The 22,590-nt window shown below is 33.3% G+C and overlaps 1 protein-coding gene and 1 pseudogene across 2 annotated transcripts; one reads left to right on the plus strand and one right to left on the minus strand.

Annotated features, from left to right (window-relative positions):
- Positions 1-4,087: 4,087 nt before the first annotated feature.
- Positions 4,088-21,644, minus strand: LOC120139105. Of its 2 annotated transcripts, XM_039154437.1 has the most exons (4): positions 21,270-21,644; positions 19,932-20,124; positions 19,261-19,440; positions 4,088-4,097 (listed from the first exon to the last, which is right to left on the minus strand). In XM_039154437.1, exons 1-3 carry the CDS (start codon positions 21,321-21,323, stop codon positions 19,310-19,312), a joined length of 378 nt encoding a protein of 125 aa, XP_039010368.1. In that variant the 5' UTR covers positions 21,324-21,644; the 3' UTR covers positions 4,088-4,097; positions 19,261-19,309. The 2 variants fall into 2 exon arrangements, with proteins under 2 accessions (XP_039010368.1, XP_039010367.1); XM_039154436.1 differs by lacking the exon at positions 4,088-4,097 and having other exon boundaries at positions 19,075-19,440.
- Positions 12,728-17,779, plus strand: LOC120139104 (annotated as a pseudogene).
- Positions 21,645-22,590: the final 946 nt, after the last annotated feature.

The following is a 22,590-nucleotide window of genomic DNA, read 5'->3' on the forward strand; positions in this document are numbered from 1 at the left end:
ATAATTCTATGTGGTCCTTCGAGAAAAATTCTACAAGGTCCTTCGGGACATTTCTATGTGGCACTTCAGTGCAATTCTATGTGGCAGTTTCGACTGCAACCCAATGCACAACCTCAATATACTCACATACCTTGAGTTCTCAGTGATATACCATGAGCTATTAAAAGAAATGACATGAATGAACAGTGCATGATAATATATGTTTTTGTTTTATGGAATGTACTATGGTTTATTTATCCTATGATTTTTATAAAAGACTAAGAATAAGATTAAATATTTTAATGTTTTATTATGCACTTTATGCCTCACTAAGTCAATGACTTAGCGTGTGAAAGTTTCACACGTAGATTCAAAGAAGTCAAGAGAACAAATCTAGGTCAGGACATGACAACATATCTCTGCGGAAGATCAGATAAAAATGATTTGAACAATATGTTATTTTATTATACTGAATTTTATTGGCATGTAATTAAATGTTTAAATTGCATATGCTCTGATCAGTTTTTTAAACATATTGTGTTACATGTATGTAAATTATTAAGTATTTATTTTCAATTTGAGTTTGAATTTTCCATATTTACTTTCATATAAGGGTTACACCACTTTAATACAAATAAAAATTTAAATTTTCAATTACTCCTTAAAAGTCAATTATTTGAAAAGTCAATGTGACACCTCGGATTTATATCCGGGTCGGTACAGGTTGGGGGTGTTACATTGGGGAGCACCAGTTTTTTTGTTAAGAAGAAAGACAGATCGATGAGGTTGTGCATCGATTACCGCCAGTTAAACAAGTTGGTCATCAAGAACTGTTATCTTCTTCCCATGATTGATAATCTCTTCGACCAGTTAAAAGGTGTGTGTGTTCTCCAAGATAGATATGCAATCCGAGTCCTACCAATTGAAAGTTAAGTAAGCTGATATAACAAAGACTGCATTCAGAACCTGTTATGACTATTATGAGTTCATGGTAATGTTGTTTGGACTCACTAACGCCCAAGTGGTATTCATAGACCTCATGAACGAAGTGTTGCACCCGTACTTGGACCAGTTCGTGGTGGTGTTTATAGGCAATATTTTGGTGTACTAGCGATCAATAGAGGGGCATAATCCACACCTACGTATATTTCTTCAGATCATTATAGAACATCAGTTGTACTCCAAGTTTGGGAAATATGAGTTTTGGTTAGCTGAGGTCTCATTTTTAGGGCATGTCGTGTCAGCGGATGCAATCCGAGTTAATTCTCAGAAAATTCAAGCAGTACTTGAGTGAGAACCACCTAAGAGCGTAACTGAGGTACACAATTTCTTGGATTTTGTTGGCTATTAAAGTTATTTTGTAAAAGGTTTTTCAATGATAGCAGCCCCAATGACTAAGTTGCATCATAAAGGAGTGTCTTTTGTGTGGGGTGAGAAGTAACGGAGTAGTTTCGAGTAGCTGAAGACCCTTTTAACCCAAGCCCATGTCTTAATTCAACCTGAGTAAGAAAAGGAGTTTATCGTGTTTAGTGATGCCTCGCTAATGCACTTGGTTGCATGTTAATGCAAGAAGGAAAAGTGGTAGCCTATGCATCTTTCTAGCTTACCTCATGAGCGAAATTACTCTACCCACAATCTAAAGCTTGCAGTCATAGTTTTTCACGCTCAAGATTTGGAGGCACTACCTGTTTGGCAAGAAGTGCTACATCTATACTGACCACAAGAGTTCAAAGTATCTACTTACACAGAAAGAGTTAAACCTGAGGCATCATAGATAGATCGAATTGTTAAAGGACTACAATTATGTGATCGACTACCATTCAAGGAAAATAAACGTTGTTGCTGATGTACTAAGTCAGAAGTCGATGTCAGAGTTGAGAGAGATATTAGTCTGCCTAAGTCTATCTAGAGATGAGGAATTATTAGATGAACTCCGAGTAGATCTCGTGCTAGTGAGTGAAGTTAAGATATTATAAAGTTTAGACAATCGTTTGAGGGCTTGCGTAGAGAAGATCGGCAGAGGCGAGGCCCCAAGGTTCGAGTTACAAGAGTGATAGGTGTTGTTATTTAAGGGACTTCTATGTGTGTCTGCAAATGAGTAGTTGCGTAGCAAGATCTTTCATGAAGCTCATTATAGCCCCCTTTCGAATCACCCTAGTAGCAACAAGATGTATCAAGAGCTTCGACCCCTGTATTTTTGGTCAGGCATGAAGAGAGAAGTGTCTGAGTTTGTTGTAAAGTGTCTAGTGTACCGGCAAGTTAAGGCAGAACATCAAGTTCCCTCAGGTTTACTTCAGTCGATTTAGATATTGCAATAGAAGTAGGATAGAGTGATTATAGATTTTGTGACTGGGTTACCGATGACGAAGTTCAAGTAAGCTGTAAATTGGGTGATAGTAGATCGGTTAACCAAGATGGCCTATTTCTTACCGGCTAAGATGGATTTTATGCTAGAGAGGTTAGCGTAACTCTATATCCATGAGATATTCAGGTTGCATGGAGTCCCGACTTTGATCATTTCAGACAGAGATCCCAGGTTCACCTCGCAGTTTTAGAAGGTTCTCCATGAGTCTTTAGGCACCAAGCTTCAATATAGTATCGTGTTTCATCATCAGACTGATGGTCAGTCTGAGCGCGTTATTCAGGTTCTCGAGGACATGCTCAGATGTTTCATTTTGGACCTATAGGGTAGTTGGGAAGATTACCTGCCATTAGTAGAGTTCACATACAATAATAGTTACCAATCCAACATTCATATGGCCTCATATTAGGTGTTGTATGGGCGCAAGTGTAGGACTCTTCTTTGTTGGACTAAACTTAGTGAGCAATGTTAATAGGTCCAGATTTGATCAGAGAATATGAGAAAAAGGTCAAGTTGATTCAGAGTCAGTTAAAGGAGGCATCAGATAGATAGATGTCTTATGCAGATTTAAAATGCAAGGATATTGAGTTTGTTGTGGGTGACAATGTGTTTCTCAAGGTGTCTTAGCGAAAAAAGTACTCTGTTTCGGGCGCAAATGAAAGTTGACTCCGTGTTTCATAGGGTCGTACAATGCTTAAGAGAGTTGGACACGTAGCCTATCGTTTAGCCTTACCCCTAGAATTGGAATGCATAATGTATTTCACGTGTCAATGCTTAGGAGGTATCATTCTGGTACTTCGCATGTTTTTTTGGCAGAGTAAGTTTAGTTCAGCCCAGATATGACATATGAGGAAGAACATATTCAAATATTAGATAAGTAGGTGAAAGAGTTGAGAAACAAGATGATTCCTCTAGTGAAGGTTCTATGGAGGAACCATGGGGTCGAGGAAGCTATATAGGAATCAGAAGAAGATATACAGTTGTAGTATCCGTATATCTTTCATCTAGGTAAATTTTGAGGATGAAACTTCTTGTTAGGAGGGGAGAGTTGTAACACCCTAAATTATGAGTCAATAGTTTAGGTCAACCTAAGACCCCTAAGTCAAACCCACTAGTTCTCCTAAGACAATTTAGATCAATTTAAAATGGTATTGGGCTTACGTTTGTCCCAAAAGTTGAGGATAAATGATGATTTTATTATGGGATAAAAGGAGAGGGACCAAAAGGGCAGTTTATTCATTATTGTTTTAAAGGATAAAAACCTCTTATATTAAGTGTTTTTCATATGAACCAATACCCACCAAAATACTCTTCCATTTCTCTTTTTCTCTATCTTCTTTTTTTATCTCTAAGAGTAAGCAAAAAAGTAAAAGCTTTTGAATCTTAAGCCTAGATTAAATCAACCAAGGTAAGAACTTTAATCTTTATCCCTCAAGCTTCAATTCAAGCCCCTAATCTCAAGTTTTGGTCATAGTTTTCAGAAGGCTTAAATGCCTCATTGCCCCTTGAACTATACCATTTGTACCGAGTTGCCCCCAAAAGTATTTTTCAGGACGTTTTACCCCCTCAACTATAAATCGTTATCCCGTTTTCCCCATTCCATCAACTTAGTTAAAAATAAATCTCACTGACCAATTAGAACACATCTTGTCATCCCTTAATATTTTTCTTTTTATCTAAGTAAATAAAAAATATACTAAATAAAATAAAACATATGGTATACCAAAAATACAATTTCCCCTTCCCCTCCCTCCACCTCAATCGCAAACAATCCCTTCCCCCAACCTCTATTTTTAATTTCTCCATTTTTCTTTATCTCTCTCTAGCAGCAAACTCCTCTTCTTCTCACCAATCTCCAACATCAAAAAGACACAACATAGACCCCCTCCCCTCACCTATATATTCTTTTTGTTCTCTGTTATCAAATCTTTTTTTTTTGTTTCTTTTTCTTTATATTCTTAATTTTTGTTTCTTTTTCTTTTTCTTTGTATTCATATTCTCTCAGTTCATTCATTTTGCTTAAATTCAATTTCTTTTTTATTTCTTCAAGTTTTTGTACTTCAATCAATTCTTTTATTGATTCAAGTCTCTTTATTTTGGCGTAGGAGAGTGAGGGTTGGTAATGGTTGCAAGGTTGGAGATGAAAATGACAGCTTTTAAGCATGACTTTGGGATTTTATTTTTTTACTTTTTTCTTTACTTGTTTGGTTCCCGAGAAAACTGAGGAAATGAAATAACTTTAGAGGTTAAAGTGTTACAAACTTTTGCCAATTTAGTTAACGAGAAAACAGAGGAAAATGAAAGAACTTCAGAGTCGGGCATTAAATGTTTACTTGTAGAAACAATGGAAATTAAATTTAGAAAATTTGACTAAAATTTGTATTTTTTTTCTTACAAAGGATGGTGATGTTGTAATATGGATTTTGCCGAGGAAGAGTCACAGATTATTTAGAAGATATCGATGAAGAAGATCTAGTAAAGAAAGCTTTCAACAAATTATCCATTCAATTATATAATTATGGAGAAAGGTGGGTACTAGGTTTGGTGCTAAAGAAAAATGAAGAAAACAAAAATAAAAGTTGGGGGTGTTTCCGGTGGAGGGGAGGGGAGGAGGAAATGGCATTTTTGGTATACCATAGGTTTTATTTTATTTAATATATTTTTATTTATTCAGATAAAAAGAAAAATATTAAGGGATGACTTGTCGTGTTATAATTGGTCGGTGAGATTTATTTTTAACAGAGTTGATGGAATGGGGAAAACAAATTAACGATTTATATTTGAGGGGGCAAAACGTCTCGAAAAATACTTTAAGGGGTAACTCGGTACAAATGGAATAGTTCAAGGGGCAGTGGGGAATTTAAGCCTTATCAGAAATTTGTTTTAGGAAGGTTTATGGAAATCAAGTGATGCAAGCTATTTTTGGGAGGATTTGAGTTTTAGGGTGTATATTTAATTTGTATTCAACACCTAGTTAAGTTGGTATTCCATTATCTATTTTTTTTAGTGAAGGAAATAAGAGAGAGTTCTAAAGCAATGTGAAAGAAAATGTGCCTCCTAGTTGATTCGAGAGAGGTTTTACCAACCAAAGAAAATAGGTAACACATTCACAACTTCGTCATACCAATTGTGGGTAACTAGAAATGCATCATAGATTAAGAGTTGAGCTTGAAGCATGTTGAGTAGTTTGCATTGTAAATTCTATGATTTAGTGTTATTGTATGTTTTAAAACCTTATTTATGAAATTTTAATATCATATAAAACACTAATAATGATTGGGATCCTCAATAGAACAGTTTGGGTGAGTTTTGAGTGTTATTTTCGAGCCCAAGAAGGGCATTTTGGAGAAAGGGTATCGATACTGTAAGGACAATACCGATATTGTTCTTCATCAGTATAAAATTAGCCTAAGCTTAAAAGGTATCGATACCCATTAATAGAGTATCGATACTACAAGGTTGGTATCAATACTCACGAGGTGGTATCGATACCGGGATCGCAAATAAAATTCCAGAATGCTATTTTGGTATCGATACCCTTGTAAGTATCAATATTATAGCTCGAGAGTATCGATACTACCCTTCAGTTTCTTAGCAAATTTTTGCTTTTGAGTAACGATTCCTAGGGAGGAGTATCGATACTCTAGGGTCAGTACCGATACCAAGGTGTTTGGTATCAATACTAGCATACTATTTTGAGGGTGTTGATTTCAAGGGATGCTAGGATGTAATGAGGTTTCCAAGAAATCTATATTTTCCTTTCAAATAAAACTACAAGTGAGAACAATGATGATGATTAATTACAACTAGAACGAGATAAATTAGGATAACCTAAAACTAGCCTTGATTGAATACTCGGAAATGATCAAAACACCCGAGTTACCTTAGAGGTGATATTATTATCGAATAATAGACTTAATTCGGATATATTTAGGTAGTGCGTAAGGAACTTTAAACTGACTAACTAGGGCCAACGTTGGACACTCGTAAGAAGTGGGTTAGTCGAGGGTGTTGACCGATGCAGAGTTTTGGGCATCATCCTCGGTAGACTAGAGGGATGGGCGAGCTTCGATATGCATAACTCTCAGTCGCACCATGATGTTTACCATAGAGTAGAGAGTGAGTATACTTGTATTATAATTTATAGCTTGAGCATTGTAGTGATACACTTTTGGCATGATCTAGTTGTTAGTGTGGCACTAGGCTAGTTAGCTCAGCGTTTGTAATTTGTTTCCTTACGCATATTAGTAGGTGGAGCTTTCAAGGAGCTTGTGAGTGACCGAGGTCTAGGCCAGTGCAGAGTAGAGTACGTCTCAAGTTTTCTTGAAGGGCATGTATATTTATAGACCTAGTTGTATATTGAGTCGTAACTTTAATCGATAAGTTGGTCTATACATTTTGATGTATATATTTATTTTGAGATCTCCCCATTGTAAAAATTTCAATTATATTTTATGGATGGATTTTATTATTAAGATGGTTTTTGAATGGTCATTTCAAATTAAGAAAATGAAAAAAAATGGGTTAACCACTCTGGTGATTCCATATGGGATTTTAATCGATCGACTGTGTGTCGTACTAATTTAAGATGTTACAATATTCTTCTTCACCTTCTTCCTCTACTGCATCTTGTTCTTCTTCAACTTGTTCATCTTGTCCATCTTTTATTTCAACTTGTTTATGCTCTATTTCAACTTGTTCATCCTATACTTCTTCATTTTCTTCATTATTTTCTACATCATGTTCATACTCCAACGTAACTTCTTCTTCAACTACGATAACTTTTTTTTCTATAAAAATATGCATGTATCTCTTATGAGGCATGTTGTTTATCATGGTCATATAGTCATGATCATTCTGTAGTGACCTAACAGAAGTAGTAGACAATGCAACACCAAATAGTTTCCAAAAAACCTTAACAATATAATATAAATATATCTTCTCGACTATATCACAAACAACAAACATTGAGAACATATCTATGTCAACCAAGTCGAAGTATGTTATAGTTGTTGATGTATACTTCATTTTGGGTTAAGATAGAAAGTACCCACCATAATGAATGACACAAGTAAATTCTCTGACCTATGACCTACAAAGCAAACAAAATCAGTAAATAACACCTACTGCATTTAAAACTTGTAAACAATCAATAAACCCTAAATCAGTAAATGCATATATAAAGGCATACTAGACAAAACCCTACTATTTAAAAGGCATACCAGACATAAAAACCTACTTTATTTTGAAACAGAATCCTAAAAAAACTACATAAACACATAAAAAATTTCACTTTGAAATCCTAATCAACCTACATACAAACATAAAAAATCTGTAATACAACATAACCCAAAAAAACAAATTTAATTATTTTCAAACCTTAAATTTAAATCCAAACAAAAGATGAATAAGAATCTTAAAATGAAAAAAAAACAAAACAAAAGAAGAATCCAGAAATGACCATAGACCATTTTGTCGAAGTCGTCGTTCAACCATTTTGCTATCCCTTCGTTTTTAAACAACAATATGATGATTCAAACGAACCCAAATCCTTCGATTTTCTTTAAAGAACCCTAAATACAAACCCTAAACAAAGGAGACTACTTAAATGAACTCCAATCCTTTTTACCCCATTTGATTTCTACCCTAAAAAAATTCATATTTCATATTAAACCCACAAAGAAAAAGAAAAGAGAAAGAAATCCTTCGTTTTCAAGATTAAACCCCACAAAAACCCAGAGAGAATGAAAAAGAAAAAAAAAACCTTTGCTTGTTTTGATTTATAATTTTTTTTATTTTGTTTATTAAATGAATCAAATAACATTTAAAGCCCTTAATTATTTCTTTCTTTTAAAGTTAATTAAATTGACTTAATTAATATAATCTGGCAGGTTAAGTGACGTTTTGAATTAATAATGACGTTCAAATATATTGAAATGCCACGTGTATACAATAGTTGTTAGTCTAAAGTGATTTATTATTATTATTTTTAATATCCATGTCAAACATCCGTTAATGGTTTAACGGAGGCTAACGTTTGAGGTACCATTATCAGTTAAGTCGATAATATAAGAGACCAAACATACTTAATTAAAAAATTGGTGACCAAAGTCGGTCAGACCAAAAACAAATAAGACTAACGACATAGTTTACCTAAACTTTCTCTTTAAAATATAATGCATGTCACCATTCCCCAACACTTCCCATAAATACAATTAAAATTTATTAGTCATAATATCAAAATTTACCCTAATATTTATTAAAATATTATTTTTAGTGTCTATTTTTTAGAATATTTTGACCCATAACATTTTATTTTGTGGTAAAAAGACCCTTAAATTTGACTAAATAGTCACTTTGACCTTTATTATTTTTTATAGTATTTTGACCCCAATCATTTTATTTTAGGATAAAAATACTCTTATTTTAGAGTGTTAATCGTTTGTTATCTACCATTTTCCATCTATGGAGGGGACTTTTGCCCCCAAATAAAACGTTGAGATCAAAATACTCCAAAAAAAAGAATATGAATCAAATGATCATTTTGATAAATATTAGAAGATAATTTTCATATTGTGTCAATTTATTATGATGGGTGTTGTATTCATTTATTATATAAAAATATGATTTAGTGTATTTGAATTTTATAATTTTTACGATTAGTTAGGTCTCTTTATATATATATATATTGATAAATTCATTTTTAATATAAGGTAGTGTTTATTTAATAATAAATACCTTTATCATTGAGGTTTTTTAAATCTCTAACTGAATTAATATCATGAGTTAATTGGTTATCAATTTAGTTAAAAAATATTATTTAAGAATTAAACACGGTATCAATAGATTTATATATCGTTGCCTATAATAGTTTGTTGAATAATTTTTCATAAATATATTTTTTTATATAAAATATTTTATCTTATTCAGATTTTATATTTGTAAAAATATATAGTATATATTTATAAAAATATGATTGTCTATTTTAGTTCAAAAAAATATTTATATTCAGTATCCAAACATGGATGCTTCTATTTTATTCTACTTTCTTCAATAAATAAATAGTTTAAACTTGAAGGCCCAAAATCTTAATACCTCCGGGTTCGGTTCAAAATACGATGATACCAAGTTAGGCTCAGAAACACATGAAACCCAAAGGAATCTTAATGCGATCTTCAAACTTAAAAAAAATTTAATATGACCTTTTGACTAACGATCTCTATTATTAACAAACGAATCTATTAAATCTTGTTAATATGAGATGTCAAACAGGTCAACCTTTCGTTTATTGTTGTTATAAATTGAGTAAATTATATCATTTATCACTATACTATCTTATCTCTTCTATTTTGGTCATTAAACTTTAAAAGTTTTAAATTTAATCATTCAACTTTTGAATTGCTCTTATTTTTATCACCGTAATTTATTTTATTAATATGTATGTATGATTTGACATTTATGGAGTATTATTTTATTAATATATAATTAAAATAATATTAATTAAATTACACCCATTGTTTCTTTGCTGATTTGATGGTTTCTCCTCTGAACCAGGGCCATTATCAGCACCTCCACCACCATGTCCCTCTCTTTGCTCTCTATGAAACAGGGTTTTAAATGGCTTTCTCTTTGCCTTATCGGTTGCACTACCATTTTCCTTCATTGGGAATGTTTCTTCTTGCATTAAAATTGATTTTGTTTCACTTTCCTTACCCTTCAAATGACTATCCCAACCAAACCCGAGGATGCTCATTTGATCATTGATTTATTCTTTGGGTTTGTTTCTTTCCCTGTAATTTATTTTCTAAAACATATTTTCTTAATTTAAATGTAATTTCTTTTTCTTGTCAATTTCTTTTTTTTTTTGTATTTTTTAAAAAATGACTTATCATATGATTTTTAATAAGTAATTTTACGAATTTTTCAATTCAAAACATAAAACACTCAAAATATTATTATTTTATATATTTAATATTAATATATTGTTTTAGTCTCGTTTTAATAAAAATATTAATTATTAAATTATATTTATTGATAATTTTAATAATATAATATTATATTTTATTGTTATAATTATATTATTATAATATATAATATCATACTTTTATTTCAATAATATATAATAAAATATTAAAAAATTAAAATTATTTATTAATTTCATAAAAATAATATTATTGAATTGTTGAATATTTAATATATACTCCTTAAAATATAATCTAATATTTTTATTTTAATATTATAATTTTTTATATTTTAACAATGTTATTATTTTAATAATAATTAATAATATATTATTCTTATTTTAATAAGTAATTAATATAATTTATAATAATTTTATTTTAATAAAATATAATAATCTTAATATTTTTATTTATAAAATTATAGATATAATATTTTAATAATAATATTGACATAAATATTATTAAATAAATTATTCTGATATTTTATAAATAATATTATTTCTTTGTTAATAAATAATATTATTTATTGTATTTGATGTTTATAATAAAAAAATTTAAGAAGTTTACCAACTATTGAAAAATGAATTACACAAAATCATCCAAACACCGTAAAATGATTTCCAGAAAATGTAATTCATTTTACGGAATTCATTTTTCAGAATCTGTTTTCCGTGAAACAAACGGAACCTTGGAGCAATACATTGTCACTACAATTATCGTCCTCCAAGTCGATAACAGACCACTCTTCTTCTCGATCCTCTCTCGAATCTTTCGGATTCGAGACGATTACATCTCTGGACTCAATCTCAGCCTAGGGTTGTAAACGAGTTGAGTCGAGCTCGAATATTGTTGATCTCAACTCCATTCGAAAATTCTGAAATGAAGCTAAACTCGAAAACTCGCGAGCCTAAATTTTGAAGCTCTATATAAACTCAAAATCATGAACTGAAACTCATAAAAGCTCCAAAAAAATTTAAACTTAACTCATTGAATCATCAAACTCAAACTCAAACATAAATCTCAAATACATAAAAAATTTATATTTATTTTTTTAAAAAATTAATCCATAAATGTTAATATTATTAATAATTTATTTTTTTAAAAGAAATAAAATCTTAATATATTATATTTTCGAGCTATTTACAAACTTTTTGAGTCGAGCATCAAGTAATTCGTTTCGACTCATTAAAAACTCGAGTCGAGCCCATTCGAATCGAATATTTATCTAACTTTAATCGAATTGATCTCGAGTAACTCATAATACGTTATCTCAACCCCTTTAACAGCTAACCGCTGCAACTAAGGCCTTTTCGAAGAATGGTACTCCTCGGATATGCATTTCGAATAAAGTAATTCCTTGAAACAACCCCAAATCAAATTTGAAGAACGACTATCATCTAATCATAAGAATTGAAAAGATAAAACAAAGTGGCTTTTAAATTATACCTGTAAGAAGAGCAATTTATCTCGCAATATAACAGGCTGTTCGAGTTCAGTCGGAGAAGCGATAAGGGTCTCGAGCAAATGAGTTCTAAAAGCAGTAACTTCAGCTTCACCCAAAATCCCTTCTTTATGTAGACCCACGAGGTTCAATATCTGGTGAAAAGAATCCTGCTGCCATTTTAGATTAACAGATTGAAGCTTGGAAAGCCTCAGTTCAGCAGCTGGTAAACTCTTCTTCTTGAAAGAGAAAGGGAGGATTTGTTTGCAGAGAGAGGTGATGGAATCGTGGAGAGTGTAGTATGTTGGGGTGTAACTGTACATTTTTTACCTTTCGGTTTGCTGGGAAGAGCACGAAAATGGGTGAATCTGATTGATGATTTGAATATAATTTTGAATTTTGAATTTAATTAATATTATTTTAATCATATATCAATAAACTAATAATAATAATAAATATCACATCATACATAAATTTTAATAAAATAAAATGAGATTAGAATAAGAACAATTCAAAAATTGAATAATTAAATAAAAAAACTTTTAAATTTTAGTGACTAAAATAGAAAAAAAAAGATAATTGAATGATTAATGATATAGTTTATCCAATTTATAACAACATTAAACAAAGAGTTGGCCTGCCTAACGTGCTTATGTCAACAAGATTTAAATCCTTTAATCAAATGGTGATGTTAATTTTTTTTCTTGAGCTCCGAAGATCACATTGAGTCATTTAATTTTTTTTAAGTACAACACCTTTAGTGCCTTTAAGACTTATTATTATTATTATTATTATTATTATTATATTCCTCTTCTACCTCCTCTTGCCATTAGCAGTTAACAATTAGCCAATAAAAACTAATAATCCACGGAAAAGGCTGCTATCACGAAATTTTCCGACTTATCGAAGGAAGCTTATGTATCTTAGTTTTTTTAATAAATAAATAAATAAACAAAATTTTTGGGTTTTTGTCGTCCGACTTTGATCCAGAATCCGATCACTCAACGAGGAGGAATGTATCAGTGGAGGAAATTCGAGTTCTTTGAGGAGAAATTGGGAGGCGGAAAATGCAAAATTCCGGAGGAAATCACTGGAAAAATTGAGTGCGCTTCAAGCGGAAGAGGAAAGCTGGTGATTGGTTGCGATGACGGTTCTGTAAGCCTCCTAGATCGCGGCCTTAACTTCAATTTCGGCTTCCAGGCTCACACTTCCTCCGTTCTCTTCCTCCAAATGCTCAAGGTAAAAAAATTAAGGGACTAAATTATGTATATATTTTCTTTGCCACTCAAGTTTATATTACAATTATATAAAAAAAAGGCAGCTTTATTGATTTTTTTTGGATTGATTGATGACTTTAATTAGCAACGGAATTTCTTGGCGAGTATTGGAGAAGATGAACAAATATCGCCGCAGCAATCAGGGATGTGCTTGAAGGTATTTGATCTTGATAAAATGCAGCCGGAAGGATCGAGTACCACTAGTCCTGATTGTATTGGAATTTTGCGTATTTTCACCAATCAATTTCCCAAAGCTAAGGTTTTCTCCTCTCTTCCCTTCTTCTATTTTTTTCTCTCTTAAAATGTATTTACAGTTAGCTGTTTATTTCACATTAATTGCTTTTGTTTCCTCTTCTAATTAAATTTTCACTGCCAACAATATGTCAAAGTTATAACTTTTGCTAGTTTCTTATCTAATTGCAGAAGCAAATAGTAAAAAATATATGAACAGTTTGCAACATAAAGCAAATGATAATTTTGGCTGAATGTGAAAATTGTTTAATTTTTACCTTTTTTGTCTAACCATTATTTCTGCAATTATTGTGTCATTTTCATTATTTTATTACTACTATATCTAAATAACCACCAGTAATGACCAAACTGAACCATAGCTAAACCAACTTGTGGGATACCTGAGACTAGAGATCAGCTTATCTTTAAACTCTTAATTTGAATCTTTACACATTGCAGATCACATCATTTTTAGTCTTGGAGGAAGCTCCGCCGATATTACTTATAGCTATTGGGTTAGACAATGGTTGCATTTACTGCATCAAGGGAGATATTGCACGTGAAAGAATAACCCGTTTCAAGCTTCATGTTGATAACGCATCTGTTGATGGAAATTCATCGGTTACTGGACTAGGTTTTAGAGTGGATGGTCAAGCCCTTCTATTATTCGCTGTGACTCCAAATTCTGTAAGTTTGTTAAGAATGCAGAGTCAACCTCCTAGGCGGCAAATATTAGATCAGATTGGATCCAATGTCAATAGTGTTGCAATGAGTGACCGCTCGGTATGCATTTTTGTGACCTTTACTTTCTTTATGGTGCCTTAATAGCCATATATAGTCTTAGAAGATAAGTGTTTCTCTGTTGTTTTTCATTAGGAGTTGATAATTGGTCGACCTGAGGCCGTGTATTTCTATGAGATAGATGGGCGTGGTCCCTGTTGGGCGTTTGAAGGAGAGAAGAAGTTCTTAGGGTGGTATCGTGGATATTTATTATGTGTTATTGCAGATCAAAGAAATGGAAAGAACACATTTAATATTTATGACCTGAAGAACCGGTTAATAGCACAGAGTCTAGTTGTTAAAGAAGTTTCTCACATGCTTTGCGAATGGGGTAATATAATACTTATAATGACTGATAAATCAGCTTTTTGTATTGGTGAGAAGGATATGGAAAGCAAGTTAGACATGCTCTTCAAGAAAAACCTTTACACTGTAGCTATCAACCTTGTTCAAACTCAGCAAGCTGATGCTTCTGCAACTGCTGAAGTATTGAGGAAGTACGGTGATCATCTATATAGCAAACAAGACTATGATGAGGCTATGGCACAGTACATACACACCATTGGTCACCTTGAACCTTCATTTGTCATACAAAAGTTTCTGGATGCACAAAGAATCCACAACCTTACAAATTACTTAGAAAATTTACATGAGAAGGGATTTGCCTCTAAAGATCACACCACCCTTCTGTTAAACTGCTATACTAAATTGAAAGATGTTGACAAGTTGAATGTGTTCATTAAGAGTGAGGATGGTGTTGGGGAACATAAATTTGATGTGGAGACTGCTATAAGGGTTTGCTGAGCAGCGAATTACCATGAACATGCCATGTATGTTACAAAGAAGGCAGGGCGGCATGAATGGTACTTAAAGAATTTGCTTGAAGACCTTGGCCGATATGATGAAGCTTTGCAATATATCTCTGGCCTTGAACCTAGTCAAGCTGGGGCGACAGTGAAGGAATATGGGAAGATTCTCGTAGAGCACAAACCAGCAGAGACAATTAATATACTTATGAGGTTGTGCACTGAGGATAATGAGTTAGCTAAATGTGGAACTCCAAATGGTGGTTACTTATATATGTTACCATCTCCTGTTGATTTCCTCAATATTTTCATCCATCATCCACAGCCTCTTATCCATTTCCTTGAAAAATATGTTGACAAGGTAAAAGATTCTCCTGCTCAAGTAGAGATTCATAACACACTCTTGGAATTGTACCTGTCCATTGATTTGAACTTCCCATCAATCTACCAAGCTGACAATGGAACAGATTTTAGTATCAAAGAAAGAACAGTGCCAAACGGGAAGCTGGTTGCTGAGGGTAAGAATTCACCTACAGAAAAGGACACACTGGAAAGACAGGAAAATGGGCTACGCTTGCTTAAGAGTGCATGGCCTTCTGACCTGGAACATCCACTTTATGATGTCGGTCTTGCTATCATCCTATGTGAGATGAATGCGTTTAAAGAGGGCTTATTGTATCTCTATGAGAAGATGAAACTATTTAAAGAAGTGATTGCTTGCTACATGCAAGACCATGACCATGAGGGATTGATTGCATGTTGCAAAAGGCTAGGGGACTCTGGTAAGGGTGGGGATCCTGCTCTTTGGGCTGATCTTCTAAAGTACTTTGGTGAACTTGGTGAAGATTGCTCTAAAGAAGTGAAGGAAGTTTTGGCATATATTGAGAGGGATGATATCTTGCCTCCCATTATTGTTCTTCAGACACTTTCTCGGAATCCATGTCTCACCTTATCTGTTATTAAAGATTACATTGCCCGGAAACTTGAACAGGAGTCAAAACTGATTGAAGAGGACAGACGAGCTATAGAGAAGTATCAGGTTGGTACCTACTTTCTTCCAATCATATTTCTCTTGCAATTCTAATTACTCTTCTTTTGATCACCTAAACAGGTAGTAAGAGTTGCACGTGTTTCGTGATTATGTAACAACAGAGTTTGGCAAGAAAACATTCCATAATATAAGCAGCACCAAATTCTATTTAAAAAGTGTTAAAAGTATTGGTTTCTTTTAGGCATGTTAAAATTATTGTCAATAGATTAAATTGACATTTTCGAAGCTTGTGAGACAAAAAATGATCAATTAATTATAATTCAATGGTGTCATACTGCAATAGGTGATGTTTGTTTCCGTTTTTAATGGACAATCCATTTGTTTCTTTACTCGATGATTTAAGCTTTATTGAAATACGGCCCCCTCTCTTTTGGCTGTGAAATTTGCCATGATTGTCATTTGGTAAATTCAAAATTATGCTCAATCTTTATAAAACTGAATGTGGATGCTGCTGTGAGTGGAGATTGGAGGAAAAGTGGTGTTGGTGGATTACTAAGAGTTGAGGATGGTTCAGTGATGGGTTCTTTTCAAGAGGCCCTCCTATTTTGATGGAACTTAAGGAAATTAAAAAGGGCTTAATTTTCTTGGATTCAATCCAACAGAGGTTCAAGGAACGGTTGATTGTTGAAAGTGACAGTAAACTAGCAGTGGATTGGGTTAAGAGTTATGATCGCTGTCCCTATGTCTATATAGATTTAGTGAGAGACAATGTAGCTAAGTTAAGAGATTTGGAGGGTGTTATTAGATGGGTTGCTAGGTCAGCCAATATTGAGGCTGATAGCTTAGCTAAGGCTGGTATTGGCTAGTTTTACTGTTCTGTTTAGGATGTTTTTATGATTTGTGTTGGTTATTGTAAATGGAGTGTGTATATTTTTAAACATTATGTAACTTTTGGTTATTAATGAATTCTAGGGCACTCTTTTCCTCCTTCCGCTGATTAAGGAGCACCTACTGCTCCATCAAGCATGAAGGGGGTTTTTAATGAGACCTACTCTTCTTATCAAAAAAAAATTATGCTCAATCATTTTTTCTTCTTTGTTTAATTCAATTCTTTGGATTGCACAGGAAGACACAATAGCTATGAGAAAAGAAATTCAGGACCTTAGGACAAATGCTAGGATATTTCAGCTTAGCAAGTGCACCGCTTGCACTTTTACCCTTGACCTACCTGCTGTTCACTTCATGTGTATGCACTCATTTCATCAGCGCTGCCTTGGTGATATTGAAAAGGAATGTCCTGAGTGTGCTCCAGAGTACAGATCTGTAATGGAAATGAAGAGAAGCCTGGAACATAATTCAAGAGATCAAGATCAATTCTTCCAACAAGTCAAGAGCTCAAAGGACAGTTTTTCTGTAATTGCTGAATATTTTGGGAAAGGGATCATTAGCAAAACTAGTAATGGTCTGACAGGAATTGCTAGACCTGACGGCATCTCTTCCAGCAGTGGCTTTTGAATTTTATTGATTGGTGTAATTTGTAAGTGTTCTTTAAGCATTTTCTTCTTTTTCTTTGAATTGCAAGGTTAATGTTGTTTGGAATCACAATGACTAGTGGTAAAATAGTCACTTTGGGTTCATGGTTTTGTTTGGGGCACTAGCCTTTGTGACCAATGGCTCCATTTCCCAGTTGGACTAGTTGTTCAGACGGTGAGACTGGCATCAGTTCTGTGGAGATAAATTGTAAGAAGGATGTAACCTCCACTATATTTTGAGATGGGATGCTTATTTGTTGTTTCCACTCGGAAGGCACAGCATCACTTATATGCAGGTTTCATGATTTTAATGAACTGGTGAGTTACTGCAGCATCTATTTCTTGTGTGGTTTTTGTTACTCTGAGGTTGCATGCTAGATGTTTTCCTGAATCCTTGGCAACAAATTGAGGAAACAATTCAAGAATTTATGCATCGAGTGATTTCTGTAGGCACATTCTAGCTTTTAGATGTGAAGAAATTATGCTGTTTTGTAGTTATCATCATAAGAGTTTTAAGTTGTAACCTACCCAATTTGAATTGATGCAATCTATATGTATGGATATTGGGTTATTGGTACTTAAGGAACCAATGCATGCGAGCTTTTGAAATCGTATCTGTAGTTCATTTCCTTTAGATATTTGGTTTAATGATTAGAAAAACCAACGGCACTTGTTCTAACTAAATTCCGAGCAAAGGCAACAATCTTTGCTGTTCGTCGAGGTATGAATAAGTCGCAGATACACTTGGAAACAGACTGTTAGGAGGGCAATTGTTGGGTTTTTGTATTTTTTGCCAAGTTCCTTTTAGATGCTGTGTTACTGTCAGTACTAGTGTTACCAGGTGTGCTTGCCAGCTAAATTGCCGGCAAATCAGTAACTAAACGACGGAAGAACGTCGAAAATCAATGGGGTCATGGTTTTCTTGAATGAACAACTCTCACATTGTGCGAATCATAGATGTCATAGGGAGTGAGGGTTAGGGGACCTACAAAAAAATTTAAGTTTGAAAGCCAAGTGAACCACCACCTTTGTTTTTGAGCTATACGTCCTTTTTTTTTCAGAATCTTGAGTTGCTGAAGACTGTCCTCAAGCGGATGTATTTTTTAGTTTTCGTCTCCTAGGGTAGGCCTTTTTTACGTTAGGTTCTTCATTGCAAAAAATCAATCCTTTGAATAACTATTCCAGCGTTCAGAGTAATCTCTTGTTAGGATAGATAAATAGATATCCATAGCTAAAAACAAAGCTTATGGGTGAGCCGAGCCGAGGTCAAGAGTTTGTAGCTCTTTCCAATTTCTTTACTTTGATGGTTTTTCTAATGATTTTCTTATTCATGGAGTGGTGATTTTTACCCCCACAGAAAGGGAATTAAAAAATTACCACTTGTTTTAATTCAAGCTTGCAAAATCTAAATGGTCTACTAATACTAAATAAAAAAATTTATAAACCATTAAAAGCTACAATAATCTCTTTTTTTGTTAAATTTATTTTCAAATATTTGTACTAACATCATTTAATACCTAAACACCAAGTCCAACCATTAAAACAGGAAACATGAACACACTTGCTCCAAACCACACTTGATATCAACATTCCATTCCTCACCATACAAATAAATATTCCTCCCCATATATTTTCCCTGCGTTATGCAACCATGCAAAGAAATGGCCGAGACTGAATTTCATGAACCAAATTATCAGTCATTTCCTCCATATGAACATAAACGCCACTTTGCTTCAAAGAACAATATTCTTGATACAGCTATAAAAATCAACACATACCATATGTATGTTTTTAAACAAAAAGGCTTTGCATACGTAAAAGAGTTCTTGATGGAAGAACTATCAGAAAAGCCTGACAGATTTTAACACAGAGTTGAGTCTTTTTTTTCTGTAATTTTTACTCGACAAGGAAAAAAAACTACATATAAGTAAATTAAAGCATATTTTGCATCATGGCTCCAGCTTCAAGGAAACAATGCGCGACTGTCTGTTGCGCTTCGCCACCTTAACAAAGAATACCGAAAGGCAAGGAGGAGCCCACCATGGCCTGCGAACTTTTTGCTCTCCTTTTAGGCAAGCCACTGAAGAATATATTTTCAATATGTCAATCAAAAAAGGAATATCTTCTTCTAATAATGAGTTAAACGCTATTGGGCATAAAAAACATTTTTTTTACTTGAATAGCAATCAGAATATCATTCAACCATTCGAGAGATACAGCATTATATAGAGTATAGCTGATATAAATTGCAAACAGGCATCAACAAACCTACACTAATAGACAGTCCTAGTTGCCAATTCATGTGTGCCAGAAGTTGTTGTTTAAGGGACATGGGAAAAATGTTTATGCTTCAAAAAAAATTAGGCACGAATTAGAGGAAACGCCCATGTTTTAAAAAACAATGCAATTTGAGAAATGCTACTACCAGAAACACACATCTTACAACAACACTAGGGAATAATCAAGCAAATTTAAATATTGAAGTAACTTCCAAATTTAGAGGGGCAAAAGCTTTATATGTGTGTCCGTGTGTATGTGTATATATATATATATGTAGAGAGAGAGAGAGACCTTTTATTCGTCGGAGTTCCTTGCATAGTGTGATGAAGTCTCCCCACTTCATATGGCACCGCCTTATAAATCGCAGAATCTGTTCCGTTGTGAACATAGACATTCCTTCCAGGTATTCCCCATTGACACCATTTTCTTTGAAAATCTGACGGTAGCTGCCAAGATTTATCTCTTCCAACCACATACCAACATCCTAACAGAATAAGATAACAGAGCAAAAGCATGTCATCGAATCAAATGTCCATATCAACAGCTTTCATGTTAAATATATATATAAAAAAAAAGAAGCAAAAACATGTTCTGATATCTTCACCAAATGCTTCAAATTCAAAACCTGTCTCTTCACATAACATCACAAAGTAAACACCCTTTGAAGCAACGTTTCACTGGTTAATGCACAAATTACCTTGTTGCTCAACTGTTAATTCTTTCGGAGATAAATTTTTACTCGGAATAATTAAACAGATGTACTGCTGTCAGTTTCTGTTATCAGAAAGGAATGGTAATGATAATGAAGAGAAGGATAGTTTGCATATTTATCACACGATATCTGCAGCTACCTAGACCATACACACAGCTATGCAATATGTAGTTATGGTTGGACAGTATAAATTTTCATTTATGCACCCAAACAACCTCACCAAACCTTCATGAACAACATTAAATAAACTCCCACCCACAGAAATGCAAGTTTTGACAGAAACAAAATATAATTCTAATGCAGAGAAGTTACGGCGATCATATATTCATGAAACCATGATCTAGTAACACGAAAATATACACTCTAAAACAAGTTGAATCACCAGAAAACAATACCACATATCCCAAAAAGAGGATGAAAATAGCAAACTTAAACAAGCAATTTTCGATGGAATGCTGCTAGAAATCAAGTAGAGATACTTCTAGATCACCAAAATCAGAGCCAACAATAATTGGTTCGGCAAACGACAAATATTATCTACACCAGAATGTAAATCTTTCATAAGTCAAGGTCTAATTTTGATCATGAGGAAAAGGCAGTAAAAAGCGATCACCTTTTTGGTCAATTCAATTCACTTTACCAGTTTCTAAAATCAACCAATATTTTACAACAATAAGTTTTTTGGTTATAAAAACCATTGTTTTCTTAATTACTATTTTTTGTTCCAATTTAAACAAAATTGAGAGAAGAACTGAGAGAAAGCCACCATTAAAGTTTCCAAGTGAAAAAAATTACAATATATTTAGCAAAACTCCACAATTTAAGTATCAATACTAAAAGCATATCTAAATTTAAAGGAACAAAAATCCAAATAAATTAAAACAAAAAATACAAAAAAAAGAGAAATCAATTCCAACCTCAACAGTCCAAATGAAGAAATCCAGTGGCTCAGGTGGGTGTTCTTTGCTCATCTCCTCTATTATTTCAACCAAAACTTACCTTTTATATTTACCATCAATTTCCCATCCAAATGAACGCTGCTTTAAACGAAAACCAAATTAAACTCCCCAAAAGAATAACTGTGCCTTTGATTCCCGGTAAATCCAAACAAAAAACTAGAGAACAACAGGTTTGAGGTTAGCGTGGCAGTGTTGAGATCCCGATCTTTCTCTTCTCTTTTCTTTTCCTCTATCTCTTTCTTTGTTTATTTTTTTACACTTTTTCTCGGGAACAAACACGAGAGCAAAAGAGGGAGCCTTCTGAGAAAATGAGACTCGGAAATTTAGGGTTGTATTGTTTTTTCCCCCACATTTAAGTTTTTTTTTAGAAATTGAGTTTGCAATTGATAATTACTTTAAATATACAATAAATATTTGTAATAATTAACTGGTTTTTGATATATATAAAAAAAGAGGAGTAAGAGCTTAACATTTAAATTAGATTTTGCAAACGGGTGGGTCCTCATTTCACTCATTTTTAATTTTATAATATAAATTAATATTTTCTATTTAAATTGATATCTGAATTTAATTTTGTAGAATATGTGACAAAATTAATTTTGTATACTCAAAATGGGAGTCAAGTTGATATATTATTTTAGACAAAATAATATTAGTTTAAATATTTGAGGTAAAAAATAATCCTAAGATCATAAGGTAATTGTTTTTCGGCGATTTTCCCGATATATCACCGTTGAACAGTATATTTTTCGATCAGACACCGTTCAGATTATATTTCTTGATCTAACACCCTTTGCAGAAAGGAGCGGCCCCTGCAATACGTTTTACGCTGATTTGGCATCACGTGGGTAAAGTGTGCCCCTTGCAGCGCGCCTTATGCTGACATGGTATACAAGTGTAAAGCGCGGCCCTTGGGGTGCGTCTTAGGCCACCTGGGAGTATAGCGCAGGGCAAGGGTCGCGCCTTACCTTTAACACAATTATTAGGCGCGGAACAGGGGTCGCGCCTTAGCTTTATCTGATATAATTATGTAAGGCGCGGTGCAGGTACCGCGTCTTGTAGCTTTTCCCGGCTATAAATACCATTTCCCCGGGGTAACTCCTCACATCTCCTCTCGATTAAAAAAATTAATACAACAATCCAACAATCTTCTCATATTTAATTCAGAAGTTCGTGTAAGTTTTTGTTATAAGGTAATTTTGTGATAAATTTTTTTATTATACTTATTGTTTATTATGATTATTTGAAAAAATATTATACTAATTGTTGTCAATTAATT

The sequence above is a fragment of the Hibiscus syriacus genome, unplaced genomic scaffold (genome assembly GCF_006381635.1).
Source record: "Hibiscus syriacus cultivar Baekdansim isolate YM2019G1 unplaced genomic scaffold, ASM638163v2 tig00110722_pilon, whole genome shotgun sequence".
NCBI lineage: Eukaryota > Viridiplantae > Streptophyta > Magnoliopsida > Malvales > Malvaceae > Hibiscus > Hibiscus syriacus.